This window comes from Alnus glutinosa, chromosome 11 (genome assembly GCF_958979055.1).
Source record: "Alnus glutinosa chromosome 11, dhAlnGlut1.1, whole genome shotgun sequence".
Taxonomy (NCBI): Eukaryota; Viridiplantae; Streptophyta; class Magnoliopsida; order Fagales; family Betulaceae; genus Alnus; species Alnus glutinosa.
The window spans coordinates 28,499,658-28,514,173 of NC_084896.1; the positions used below are offsets into that span (position 1 = coordinate 28,499,658).

Below are 14,516 nucleotides of genomic sequence, written 5' to 3' on the forward strand. Positions count from 1 at the left end.
TATCGGCTAAGACTTTGACAGCAATCAACATTTCCTTACAAGATAACTAGCTTCTTTAAACTCCCAATTGAAGGTGGAAGTGGTCCTGTTAAGTACTTGTTGTAAGACAGGTCCCTATATGAAAAAGCTGATAATCAGAAAATAAATTACAGACTACTAATTGAATAAGCAACAAGCAAATACTGCAGCAGAAAATAGACATCAATTTAATCTAATAGATGACATGAAATAAAATACAGTTTCTTAGACACTACTCTCATGATGATAATCCCTACTCTCATGATTACTGTCCCCTGAAATGGTTGGTGCCAGAGATGCAAGTCTCAAGAGAGATAAAGGGACCCAGGCATGAGGAATGTGCTGTCTCACACATGAAGCACTGAATCTTAACATATATGAACAAGTGTAAGAAAAATGATGGTAGTTGACTGTCGCTCAAGAAAATTTGTAAATGGATTATTATGAGTCTATGACTAACAGAACTGGCTAAGTACAAATAGAAGACCTACAAAGCCTGCAACTCAGACAACAACTCGATTTCGCCAGATAGCCTGCCTGACAAATTCATGCTCAGTAATTGTCTGAAATAAAAAGCAGCACGTTAACACAAAAAATTTGGACATAAGTTACAGCCTTCCAAATGCGTTAAAGGGTGAAACTCACAAGGTGGTCACACGTGAATTGGTGCATACAATCCCATCCCATTTGCTACCACAAGGGTCAGGACCTACCCAATTTGGTGGTGTGTTCATCAAATCATTCTTTACAGAAAGTAGGCCATTATCTGCATCAGAAATTATATGATAGTTTTCATGATTCAATCACCAAAAAAAAAAATCATGCAGAACCATACAAGTTGTTGGGGAATTATTATCCCCCACTCGGGTTATTCGGTGTTTAGACTATATACAGATCTCGGGATTATATGCTTAGTCGGGAATGACCAAGATCTCGGGATTATATGTTTAGTCGGGAAATGGTTAGTTGGGAATGACCACGATTCTTAGCATTTATTAGGATCTTGACACTTGTCAAATCAAGTCAGAAATTAGTATAGGGCACCATGCTTGATATCTACAAACCTTACCGGTCACTCTTCACATTGTACAATAATAAGACTTTTACTATGCGTCAATAGTAAAATGTAGCCTATATATTTACCCATCATCTAAGAGGTATGGATCTATCTAATATGAGCATCACTCTCTCTCTTTCACTCTCTCAATTGACTTGGGCATCGGAGGAGGCTCCACCGGCCAACCCCCGGTGGGCCTTCGCTTTGTTGCAGGTTACAAATGAAGAGACGAATAGGAGGCTGCCACGTCATCAGGCTAAAAATCGTATCAACACAAGTATTATACTGAATATGTACATAAACTGAGGGAAGGATTACAACTAGCTTTATCCACCTTGAGGGAAAGCAACTTTCAAGACATGATGCACTTTACTGTTATTTCAGCAACCCAGGTAACATAAGGAAATTACCATTCGAGAGCTGATCCTCTTATCGAGACTGACCAAGTATTTCCCAGTTCCAAGTGTTGCCAATTTACTTTAAAAAGTACCAAAGCCACAAAAGAAACAATATATGTATGTGTGTGTGTGTGTGTGTATATATATATATCCAGTGGGCTATGTAACTTGAATCTGACTTGACAACGCTAATGTCAAATCTTGACTTCCGAATGCCACCATGCTAATGTGTTCTGTAAAAGAGCACTTGTATGTATACACAACATGAAATTCGCAGTTGATGGCACTAAAGATAACCCTCTAAGGCAATGTCAATGAAGGGATATCAGAAGTCTGTAAGTCACATAAAAACTGGATTAACAAACAAAGAAAAGAAACTCACAGTCATCACCGGCTGTACTTTCCATAACGAAATATGGGATGAAAAGCAGCAGCAGAATCAGCTGCGTCCTTTGACCCATCTCTCAACGAACAAAAGGCTTCCAAATCTCAGAATTCAATTTAGTTCTGTTGGAAATGCTGGAGATCGAAGTTTTAGATGAAAGCCACCTAACAACATTGACTTGAGCAACCTATACAAAGAGTATGGTCAAAATTTAAAATTTCACAACCTCTTTCTCAGATTTTTAAACTACAACATTCAATAATGACGGGCTTGAATGGGGAACCTTTTTTTTTTTGATAGAAGGGGGGGCGGGGTGTCGTAAATTATAATAAAAGGACCGCTGTGCGTCGGTCTTTGATTGATTTCCCCACGAGTTCTCTGAAAGATAATTTGGTTTTGATAGTGTTAAAAAATAAAAAAAATGAAAAAACAGAGAAAAAGTCGTCCCGAAGAAGGATTCAAACAAAGCGAACAAGTCACTACCAACGGTAAGGATGATAATAACAATAACAAGTTGTGCGTGCTGAGCTCTACAAGCGTCAAGGGTTGTTTCAATGTTTGAGCTCCGGCAGCATTTCTTTTAAGTTTCTCCGCTGAATAAGACAAAATGAAGAAGAAGAAGAAGAAGGCCGGCATCTTAAAACCCCTGCAAATGTTGGTGGGATGAGTTCAATGCGTGTGGCCTCTCTGTCCATCTCTGACCACTCGCCATTTTTCTTTTTTCATTTTTTCTCTTCATGCAGTAGAAAAATAGAAATAGAGCATTATTCAAACTACTTCTGCCACGTCATGTATATAAAAGCACGACCATGCATGTCAAAGGAATCAAAGGATGTGGGCGCACGCGCCATCCTTTTCCCTTTACCCTTTGACATTCCCTCCCTCCCACAGGCCACAAACAACAAAGTCTGTCCGTCTCAAAGGTTGAGTAGTTTTCAGAGGATCTCTTTTCTTTTCTTGTTTTGTCGTTTCAGTTGAGAAAGATGAGCGATGGGTTAGACTTGGTCCTCCCACTGGGAGAAGCAGCGGAGACCTTCCAACTGGAGAAGGCCGTGTGTAGCCATGGGCTGTTCATGATGGCACCCAACCAGTGGGACCCTCTCTCCAAGACCCTTCTCCGCCCACTCCGTCTTCTCCACTCCCAACCCCAAGCCTCAGTCCTTGTCCGCGTCTCCCAACCCCACTGGGACTCTCACTCTCTCCATGTCCGCGTTTACGGCACCCACTCCCTCTCCACTCCTCATCGGCAATCACTGCTGGTACTCCATTCTCTATTCTTAATTTGGATTGATTCATCTGGGTGGGTAATGGGTATTATTGTACTTGAGATTAATTTATAGGCCCAGGTTTCGCGAATGCTGCGTCTGTCGGAAACCGAGGAGAGGGCTGCGAGAGAGTTCCGAAAGATGTGCACCAATGGAGCAGATGCGGATGGGAGCTTTGGTGGCACTGGCAGTGGCAGGGTGTTCAGGTCTCCTACGTTGTTTGAGGACATGGTCAAGTGCATTCTCCTCTGCAACTGCCAGTGAGCTCCTAACTTTTAACTTTCTTTTCTCATACATTCTCACCACTTCTCCCATACCACCTGCTTTTGCTAATGCTGCAAAGTCAAATGCTTCAATTCTTGTTTTGATTTTAAATTGTTGTAAAGGATGCAGTTTATGAAAACGGCTGCCTTTGGAATTACCCTGCATCCTGCTGCTATTGTTAACTAATCTCCATATCTTTTTCCTTGACTCCACTTATCTCTCATTTTAAATATTTATCTGATCTAGTCAAAAGTTTCCGGAACCAAATCTGCTGATTAATGATTATCTTTTCAACTGCCTCTCCAGTAGATGTTAAAACTCTTCTATTTACCCAGACAAGACCATTGGCATACCCCTTGGAGTTGGAGGAGTTATGCAATGGGATTGGGTGCAAAATACTGTAGGAAAGAAGTCAGCAATTTTGTATTACTAGTGTTGAATGTGTCAAAAAGAAAAAAACACTTTTTTCCTCACTCAACGTTGCAAACTGAACTGACTCCAGAAAGCAGGGAAACTAATGTTTCTAAAGCCAATTAATGATAACCTTCACAACTTTAATAGGTGGTCCAGAACCTTAAGCATGGCGAGAGCGCTTTGTGTGCTTCAGTTGGAACTGCAGAGTCGATCGTCATGCATGTCCTCCACTGAAACTGGAGGATCAGTTACTGAAGCTAGCAATACCAAGTCTAAGAGCCCAAAAGCTGAGAATGAGGACTTTGTTCCGAAGACACCTGTAGGAAAAGAGACAGAGACAAAGCTTAAGGCATTCAAAGTTTCCACGAATTTGACAAAGCTTGCGGAGACTGAAGCAGAGTTGGGAGCAAATGCTTATTTGAGGACAGACTCTGTCCAAACTAAAGCTAAGAACTTGAGCTCAAACGTCCTTCCAACTAATGTAGAAGATAATTCATGTCAAAACTGCAAAAGTTGTCAGGTTACTGGAGAACTATACAAGACTGACTCATGTTTGCTCACTGTGCTTCAGTGTTTTGAAGGGCAAGAATTTGATGCCTATGGTATGGTAGGAAATTTTCCTAGCCCAAGAGAACTAGCAAAAACCTTGATGAAAGTTTTCTGAGAACACGCTGCAATCTCGGCTACAGAGCAAGTCACATATTGAAATTTGCTCAGGGTATTGTTGAAGGCAGAATTCAACTAACACAGCTTGAAGAAGCCTGTAAAGGAGCAAGCTTATCCAGCTACAAAATATTGGATGACTAGTTGAAAGGAATTGATGGATTTGGTCTTTTTACATGTGCCAATGTGCTTATGTGCATGGGATTTTACCACGTCATTCCAACTGATTCTGAAACTATCAGGCATTTAAGACAGGTATTCATTTGGTTCTTCCTCTGGATTTATCAGTAGTGTTAAAAATGTGCCTGATATGATTGAAGTTTTTCTTAATAAAATGCAGGTCGAAAATCCAACTCTCAAACAATGCAGAGAAATGTTGAATATATCTATGGGAAGTATGCAACATTTCAGTTCTTGGCATACTGGTATATGATACAACAACTCTAATTTCGTATTGACTATAGCTTCTTCATATTTTCCTACCATGCTTTTGTAATCCTTCATAATTAGTTTCACTACATAATATTTCCTCTGTTATCTATTAGGTCTGAACTCTGGCACTTCTATGAGAAAAGATAAACCTTAGGATGCAATATATCAAGTGCTTTGTCAATCGACTTAACACAAAGCTGGTTATGATCATTGAAAACCTTAGGAAATTAGCGCAAGCTTGTCCAACGGAAGGTGATACATAACTGCATCAATTTGGAGTGGGAAAAGAACAGAGATTAATGCATATTGGTGGAACAATTATTCATCGATCGATATTCCTGATGTCTTTATTTAGCACTCTCTTGCTTTCAGCATGAACGCATGCAAGTGTGAATATTAGAACATGCATCAATCTTCTGATGTTCAACAAGCGTGCAATCAGTCTTATGGAATTTGTTTTGAACTATGAATATTATGATTAAACTTGAGATAAATCTGATATACTTGAGATAAGTCCTATTGAAGTAACTCAAAATTTTTTCCTTTAAAATGAAGTAGCAGTTCATGTCATTGAATCAACTCAAACTGACCACCAATTAAAACAAGTTGAATAAAACTAGCTCCAAGTAATCTAGGGGTTTGCCTTGTTTCACCTACCAGACGTTCGGTTGCTGTGCAGGGATAGTGTTTTGAGCATCAGGTGTTTGTGGGTCGCGCTAGTAGCTCTCATAGGGGCGTCAGCCGGTGGGTCTCGTGATTGTGTGGCTCTTTTCCGTCGAAAATGTGAACATCCTCTGGGTCGGGCGCTCGGGTTCTGAGTGTTTTTTGTGATGGAGATAAGTTTTATCGTGGAGTCGAAGACTTATGTATTCTCGGTTCTGGATGGGTTGTCGACGCTGAGGGTGGGGGAGAAGAGAAAAAGCTTCTCCGGTGAAATTTTCATTAGTTCTTTGTGTTCTGAGTGGTTGGCTTCGATATTGGAGAATCTCGTAGGTTATATGGAAGATCAAGTCTTCATCAAATTTTCAGGGAAGGATCGAGAGTCTTGATTGCTCGAAGAGGGTGTAACCAAGCCGGCTGTTTCTTAGAGGCAGCATCATTCGGGATGGGTGGCCGAAAAGGGTTTATACTGATCCCTGATGGACGTGGAGGGTGGGGTTGGATCAAATTCTCCGACGAGTTGAGAAAGGCCGCAGTTTCCTTCTTTGCTTCAGTGGGCTGGGGGTCTAGGTCCTTGCATGAGTCAGTGGAGAATAAGGGGAAGGAAGTAGAGGCATGGCCGGGTTTGGTTCCTTTCATGAAGGGGCCCTCCTTTGTGGAGGTGTTGAAGGCAAGCTTGGCCGCTGTCGTGAAGAAGGTGCCTATCGTGGGGGATCATTTTTCTGGGAGAAAGGTTACGCCGGTGGAACAGTGTGATCTTGACCTTCTACCGACGGTGAGGGTGTTAGATGCAGATCTGAGGTCGGCGTTGGACTATCCTACCTTAGAGTCTTCTTCGTTTGATCTATTGTGTAAGGACCAGCCTCTCCGTCCGCTGGGTAAGACTTATCTTCCACATACGAGTTTGAAATTTCAAAGTTGCGCACGTGGAGTAAGCGGGTCAAAGGGTTCAACATGGTTTTGGGCCAGGCTGCTAAGAAGCTTCTGGGCCGGCTTGCAAGGCATGGACTGAGATGAAAGGGCTTGCGTTTGGGTCGTCTCATGCCAAAACCCAGATCCTCCCGGTTGTCGAGTTTCATGCCAGAGATGACTCTGGTGGTCTCTTCTGGGCTGTGCGAAGACATTTTGCTGGAGTCGATGATGAAGTTTCCCTATGGGGATCCTTTGTGCGAAGACAGACCTAGGGGTGGGTTGTCTCTGGTTAAGTCAGCTCCTCTGTTCGTCTTCCCTCCTCTACCGATTGCGGAGATGCCGTCTCCAGCGACTTTGGCTACTCCTCCGGCGTTGACTGGGCTTTTGTGTGGTGCAGAGCTTTCTGTCTCAACTTTTCCTTCTCCCTCAGGGGCCTCTGAGTTGGGGAAGAAGATTCGTTCTTCCCCCTCCCCTTTGCTGCAAAGTCGCCCTTTTCAGCATTATTACAGGAGGGCTAGGGAGCTCAGGGTAGGGCATTCTCTGTTATGGAATTATGGGTTTTTATCAGACTCTTTGGAAGCCTCGAAGCTATCTGCAGGACCTGCTCTTTTTAAGGATACGAGTGGAGAGTTTCATGCGAAAAAGAAGACAGAGACTCCAGCAAAACAAGGTCTATTTAGGAAGGGATTTCTCAATCTTTCCCCGATTGTTTTTGTCCCTCCCATTTTGCCGCGAGAGGTCAAGGACGCCGAGGTAGCAGGACCTTCCTCTCCTCCAAGTGGCTGCATCATTCCTCATTTCGTTGAGGGAAATGGTTTCTTCCATTCTCGGAATTGGCCTGTCGGTTTTGATCATAACAGGGAGATCGTAGTTTGGGAGGAGGAAGATGATTATTGGGAGGGATTGCCCTTGGATTGGGCATTGGAAGGGGCTTTTTGGGATGAGGCCTTGGCAATTGGGGATGGCATGGAAGAAGATTTTCAGTTGGAGAAGATGACTACACGCCAAAAGTCTAAAAAAAAAAGGAGCTACTTAATTTGCATAGTTTCATCAATTATGGTGTTGCGAAAGATCCTTCTAGGAGTAGGAAAGGCAAGGCACACATGATGTAGATTTGTGTGCTTTGGTGGGTGGTGGGTTGTTTAGTATCTTACTTGGGTTCTATTGTAGTTTGTTTTGGGGTTTTTCTTCGATTTCGGGGGTTTAGGTTTTGTTGGTTCTGTTGGGTTTTTGCTAGTGGTTAGTTTTGGTTGTTCATGTGTATACTTCTTGTGTACGTAGAGACGCCTTACGCTTTCATTAATAAAGTCTTCTTACTTATCAAAAGAAAAAAGAAAATTATGATTAATACAAGTTATGTGGGCATTAACAAGGATTAAGTGAGAAAGAGCCATTATGTTTAGAGAAATGTTATATGCTACACCATCGTCTCACCCACATTTTACTAGATTGATGTGATAGTGTCCATAAGATTGGAAATTTTGATACGACCCTACAACCCGACACGAAATTAGCGGATTTGGGTATAGCTTAAACGGGTTTGGGTCATAAACGGGTCGACTCGTGTATGACCTGTTTAACTCAGTCTTGCGGGTCGGGTGGCGGGTCACCAGTGGGTGACCCGCCAAACACGATCAACTTTTTCTTCTTCTTCTTCTTATTTTCTTCTTCTTCTTTTTTTTTTTTTTTTTTTTTTTTTCTTTTTTTTTAAAAAAAAAAAAGAAAAGAAAAAAGGGAATGGGATTGTTTCTGATTTTCTGTTTTAGGCTTTTAGCCGAAAACACAAAACACAAAAGTTCAAAAGAATCAAAACCCTAACTTCCTTTCTTTTTCGGGTTTTCCTTCAGCTGAATTAGCTTCGCCGCCCTTCTCTTCTTCTTCTTCAACTCTGCGCCGCCGCCCCTTTTTCTTCCTCCCGCAGTCCCTGTAATGTCCAAGAAATTATTTGATGAGTTTATTAGGAATTAAATTAATGTAAGCCCACTTAGTGTGGTAAAATCACACTTGTGGATTTAATTTAGATAAGTGAAGAGAAAATGGTAGAATATTATTAATGGGTTTTTAGGATTTAATAAAAATAAGTCTATTTAGTGTAGTAAAATGAAACCAAGTGTTTTATTTTATCCTATGGGCTTTTAAATGATAGCCCAAGAAAAGAGAATAAGAATGATGTTTTTGAGGCCCAAATCATGAATTTTCACTAATACCCTCAAAAATCACTTAAAGTGGGGGGCATTTTCAAAATTTATGCATAACCCTTATCCTCTCTATGTGGCTCACGACACTCCCTCTCTCAAAATCAGATTTTCACTCCTCTTCTCCCTAAAAACGCAGCAGCACTCGGTCTCTCTTCCTCTCCACCAACCGGTGAGCTCCTCTCCCTCTTAACTCTCATCTCTTCTTCACACAAGCTCGGATTAGCATGGGAATGGGCTGAGCTCGTGTGAAGGACAAAGAGCAACGGTTTCATGGGCTGAAAACAGTAGGTAATTTCTCAAATCCTCTTGCTCATCATTCTCTTTCACATGGGTTAAGGTTTGAGCAATGAATTACACACCTTAAATTAGCTAAAGCAGCACGTATGAGTGATTATAGAGGCTGATTTGGTAGATTTAAATTCTGAAATTTCTCACTTTTCTTTCCCCATTCACATGAAGCTTGAGCTTGGATCATGGGTCTTGCTTGCAAGTGAAAGTTCCATCATCTACAAGACTAAAGTAGTGATTATTCTAAGATAAATTCGTAATCCCTAATTTTGTCTAAGTTAGGTCAATTTTTGGGTGTTAGACTAAATCCCTAAAATTAGCTTGGGGTTTTTATATATAGTGAATTCCTATACATAATTTTAGCCATGGGCTGTTGAATTAAAGGATTAAGACTCCAATTTTGTTAATGGTTGAAGTATGGGCATAAACCCTAAATTTGTTAGAATTGTTGAAATCTTAGAGTTTAATTTTGTCTATGTTTTTGGATTGAATCCGAAAATGGGTATGGATTTTATGGGATTTGATTTAGATGAAAATTTAGGGTTTATGGTGATTTTTGGGAGTGATGGCCTAATGGTAATGGTGTTTTTATCATGGGGTTTTGTTTCTTGTAGCTTTCATGGTTGATTATGTTAGTAGATTTTGGTTGTGGATTTTGAATTAGGAATTTTGGAGATATGATTTTGAGTTTACTCATGTTGCTAACCAAATTAGAAATGGTTTTTAAAGGTGGGATTTCCTATCTTGGCCATGCGATGTTTTAGGTATTTATATTTGGTATGTGTAATAGTGATAGAGATGATTTTGATGGGTATTTTGATGAAAACCTTAAATCTGGTTTGTATTTGTAAATGGGATAATTATGTTAGTTTATGACTATTTGTTAGGAATTAAGTTTGTTTATGTTCTAGGGTTGATGTTAGCTTAATTGGAGATGAACTTTGAGGGTTTGGTGTGGAGATACCGAATTGGTATTCTTGGAAGTTTGGTTTTAGGCTTTTGATAATTGTTAATGTCTTGGCCATTGATTGAGGTTGGTTTTAGAACTCATGCATATGGTGACCTTATATGTGAGTTGAAATGAGAGGTGTGTGGTGTTGTATTGATGGACTTAGTGTGGTGGAGGAGTCTCGGAGAAGTTGGTTTTGGTTATGTGACGGAGTTTTGAATTATGCCCTAAAAGGAGTTGAGTTAGTTATTATGTTGTAAGTGGTTAAATAAACAAGATAATAACTAATATAAATTAAGGAGTAAAGGCTACATAGAGTAAGTGAGCAAATAAAATATATTAACATAAAGAATGAATAAATCCATGAGTAGGTAAAGTAATTATATAAATGGATTATGGATTTAGGCTAATATAATTGAAGACATTAAGATAATCTTTAAGTATAAGTCACTAAAGTTCTAGGTTGGAAAGACTTAATGGATTAGCCTAAAGTGTTGTATGTGTATATGTATATATGTATACATGTACATGTATATGACTAAAATATATATATATATATTGTTAACTTAGTGAATGAATTACAAACTATAGAAAATGGTTAACAATAATAGGGTGATACAACAATAATATGTAAACCAACAAAAATAGTAAACACATCTTTGTGCTTAATATGCATGATATATTATGAACCTATAAACAATGATCCACATAATAGTAACCAAGGTACCCAACTAGACTTAGAAGCGAGTGACGTGACGTGTGAACGCATGGGTAGTTAGGATGTTATAGAGTATGAGATTCAATAGTGTAGTCTAACGATACCAATGTTTGCAGGATCATGTTCGAATTGGAGACTTTAATTGGTTCTCCAATGTAGAGTCCAAGTGACTAGAGTCCAATGAGTGTTCGAGTTGGAGTCCAATGCAGCCAAGGTGGGTATTCCACTCACTGAGAAAATATATATTTTTATATGTATTGGATTGATAAAAATATATATATTGTTTATGAATCCGAACCAACCATATGATGAAATGTATATGCTTTGAGATAATTTGTTTAGTTTCGATTATGTTTAAACTATATCAATGATGTTAAAGAGATAGTGTATGAGTGAAAAGTATTGAATAGATTTAAAGTGTTAAGTTCTGCGGTTGAGATTTAAATTATGCAAATTGTTGAGAACATGTCATGTTGAAACTGTTTATGTTTTATGAAATTATGTTTTGAGTTTGAGAACATGTCATGTTGAAACTGTTTAGATTTTATGAAGAAACTATGTTTTGAATTATTTTAAAGGGTTGCATAAAATGTTGGATTGTTTAGTTTTAAGAGGACGTGATTTAGCAACTGCATGTTTTCAGCATGATACAGTAGTGAAAAATATACTGGTCATGCACGGAACATAGAGCATGTAGAATAGAGCATACATACCAGCAGTATCAGTATATCAGCAGCATAACAGTATCAGCAGCATATCAGTATCAACAGTATCAGCAGTATATCAGTATCAGCAGCATAACAGTGCCAGCAGCATATCAGTATCAGCAGCATATCAGTAATCAGCAGCATAACAGTATCAGCAGCATATTAGTATCAGCAGCATTATTAGCCCCAGTTCATGCATAACATATATAGAATTGTTTTATGAGTGATGTTTTTATGTTAGGAGTAGTTTTACTAGACGTGTTGGTATGCATAAGTGTCTTCATGAAAAAGTGCTTATGTATATTTCTATCGGATAGTCATGTGTTAAGTTGTCATACATTGAACTTGGAAGTACATGGATACATGACTACCCAGGCACGAGTAATGGCATGTCTATGAGTAAGAAGGTTGACTGTTCTTATTCTTCAGGAAAGATAGCATGATTGAGTTCAACTCTAGTGCTCTCATGATCTACTGACGTCAAGGCACGAAGCTGGAATACGATTAGAGATGGTGTTGCGAGTGTTTTGTTGAAGGATGTTATCCTAGTACGGAAAAGTAAGATGCTATGTTCTTTGCTTAAGACCTATGTGTATACGTGATATCTGTGATAGAGTGATCGTGTGCACGTATGTCTGAGCGACCGGTGAAAAGTATTATTATAGAAGGGACTATATGTAGAAACTTCCAAGGAGGGATGATTGGAACTTCTACATATGTTCACAGCTATATATTATGTTTTAAATGTTTTCTAAATAGTCGGTGTTTGCTGCATTAGCTGTTGGTAAATTGTGGCTAATATAGTGCTCGCACGACTAAAAATAAATAAAGGTTGGTTCTTTGTGAAAACTCAGTTAGTCTTATACCACTGAGGTCTTAGTATGAGGTATACTAAGGCGGTGAACTCATTATTTCACCTATGCGGATGTGGATACCACCACAACCGTGTAGATGATGTTTCTTTGGCTGCAGGTACTACGGTATAGTCGATGGGTCAGTAGCAGTGTGCTTGGGATATTATGACTGAAGCTCGCCGCGACAGTTGTAATTGTCGGACCACGGGTTGTCCATTATTTTATAGGTTTGGTATGGCTTGTGGCGTTTGTGTCACTTGTTCTTTGTTAAGCCATTATTGTTATAGTATTAATAAGACTCAAACAGATAGATGTTAAATGGCTCTTTGTTGTAATTAATTTGTGATAGATGTATAAGTTGTAATTTCCGCTATTCAGATTTATGTTTTCCGCTGCATAGATAGATGTATGTTATACTCTGATTATCAGGTACATGTTATGGGGCATGTGTCATATGTTGGCTTTGCGACATATCGTCGTGCCACTGTGAGGACTCATTTTATGTTTGTATATATATAAAAAATAAAAATTAAAAATTAAAAAAAAAACGGGTCGTCACAGTCCCGCTGGACGCTTGGACCCGCTCGAGTTGACGCTCTCTCTCTCAATCTCTCTAGTCTTTACTCTTCGCTCGGCGCTCGCTGTTGACATCACAACGCTCTCCTCATCTCTCTGTTGCTCTCTCTCTCTCTCTCTTCTGCCGATGTCGCATCTGGTACCGCCGGTATGTTAATAATTGATTTTCATTTTTATAGCATTTTGATTTGTTTTGAGAATTGCTTGTCAAGTCTCAGTGGTTTTGTTAGTGTAAATGCTTTGTAATTAATGGATGAGCTGAAGCAATGAGGAAAAGTTTGCAATCTCCTTTTATGTGGAAAGGAGAATTTTATCATAAAACATAATTGTTGGATAGATGATAGCAAGGCATTTCCTACATTTCATTTTTATTTACTTACAGTAGCAAGGCATATTAGCTCAGCTAGATTTCCATTACACTTGCCTCTCATGCGGTTGTCATGTCAAACAGATTGGGATCCATAACAATTAGTTGCACAAATTGTTGTGGATAGGGAAATTAGTGTAGCTAATTGCTGTGGATTCCCATCCATGTCAAACGCGACTAATTGATATTGCAGGTAAAAAAAAAATATAGAATTCAAACTTACCAAAGGCAATTCCTTTGAGAAAATGTGGTATCTAAACTCTGCTGCCAGGTCTAGCAGGGGATTAGGGCCACTAACATAGCAATGGACATGGAGACACATTTCATCTTTCACTTTCTTCCATTCTGCAACTACATCATCCTTGTTGTACCACCCATTTAACTGAGACGAACAAGTGGACAAACAAAATTATGTGTACTTGTTTGCCTATTTTGCAGTTTTAGACATCATGTGATTAGTACATAATAAGAAAGTATACTTGATCAAGGTTGATGACATTTGAGATAGTCAAGGTTAAGTTAGCTGTAAAGTCACAGTGGGATAGGATGTAGGTTCTTGGAATAATTCCTGAATACTTGGCCAACTGTTCTCCCATGAAAACCACTTTCAGCTTTGAAGCTTCAAATCTTGCTGGAGGATCCAAAAGTCTAACAGCCTAGCATCAAGAATATGCCACCTAATTAGGCAATAAAGAATACCAATGATAACTGTTGCAAAATGGTCTTAACCATGTTGTGTTTATGCTGCTGCAAATAAGCAATGTTAGTTTTGGAACAGAAAATCCAACCTGAGTATTCAGAGACATTTGCTCATGTTAAAACTATTAAGCTTTTCTCTAGTGTATGCAAAATGAAGGAATCTGAAGCTGGATCAGATACAACAATAAATATGATATTTGTCTTCATTAAAACATATCCAGAAGTTGCCTTAACTCACTGAATCTAGATCGAGAACATCACTCGTCTCCCTACCTTTCTATTGCATGAATACAATATTATAGAGGCTATAAGCATAATTGGGAGATATATATACAGAAGGGCTTACTAAAATTTGAAAGTGGGTTGAAACTAGAAATCTGAGAGACTCATAATTAAGAACTATGCACTAACTACACATATTACATGTTGATTTATGTGACGTCCAACATCGTCTGGGAATGGAGATGTGCTTATATGTATAAATGCATTCTTTATGACACAACGCGTTTTAAAGCCGTGATGGCCATGAACCTATCAGAACTTCGCAGTTAAGCGTGCTTCTGCGAGAGTAATCCTAGGATTGGTGACCTCCTGAGAAGTTTGGCTCGGGGGAGCCAAAAGCGGACAATATTGTGTTATAAATGGTGCATTTATACATATAAGCACATCTTCATTCTCAGGCGATGTGGGAC

At 39.3% G+C, this 14,516-nt stretch overlaps 2 protein-coding genes across 11 annotated transcripts in view; one reads left to right on the forward strand and one right to left on the reverse strand.

Moving 5' to 3' along the window:
• Positions 1–14,516, reverse strand: part of LOC133881407 (leucine-rich repeat receptor protein kinase HPCA1-like) — a 46,214-nt gene that overhangs the window by 9,012 nt on the left and 22,686 nt on the right. Inside the window, exons 1-6 of one of the 3 annotated variants that reach the window (XM_062320331.1) lie at positions 2,342–2,494; positions 2,142–2,236; positions 1,856–2,045; positions 664–784; positions 510–581; positions 40–114 (exon numbers count right to left, since the gene is read on the reverse strand). In XM_062320331.1, the coding sequence (XP_062176315.1) occupies positions 40–114; positions 510–581; positions 664–784; positions 1,856–1,934 (347 nt within the window). In that variant the 5' untranslated portion in view covers positions 1,935–2,045; positions 2,142–2,236; positions 2,342–2,494. Of the gene's footprint in view, positions 1–39; positions 115–509; positions 582–663; positions 785–1,855; positions 2,046–2,141; positions 2,237–2,341; positions 2,495–14,516 lie in introns of those variants that run through there. The other 2 variants (XM_062320328.1, XM_062320329.1) reach the window with 2 other exon arrangements.
• LOC133881410 (uncharacterized) overlaps positions 2,709–14,516 on the forward strand; it is a 60,637-nt gene continuing 48,829 nt past the window's right edge. For 2 of the 8 annotated variants that reach the window (XM_062320340.1, XM_062320339.1), the window contains exons 1-3: positions 2,709–3,117; positions 3,199–3,383; positions 3,949–4,719. In XM_062320340.1, coding sequence (XP_062176324.1) covers positions 2,842–3,117; positions 3,199–3,383; positions 3,949–4,465 — 978 coding nt within the window. In that variant the 5' untranslated portion in view covers positions 2,709–2,841 and the 3' untranslated portion in view covers positions 4,466–4,719. Of the gene's footprint in view, positions 3,118–3,198; positions 3,384–3,948; positions 4,720–4,804; positions 4,890–5,009; positions 5,354–10,737; positions 10,836–11,757; positions 11,887–12,279; positions 12,674–14,516 lie in introns of those variants that run through there. The other 6 variants (XM_062320342.1, XM_062320343.1, XM_062320336.1 and 3 more) reach the window with 6 other exon arrangements.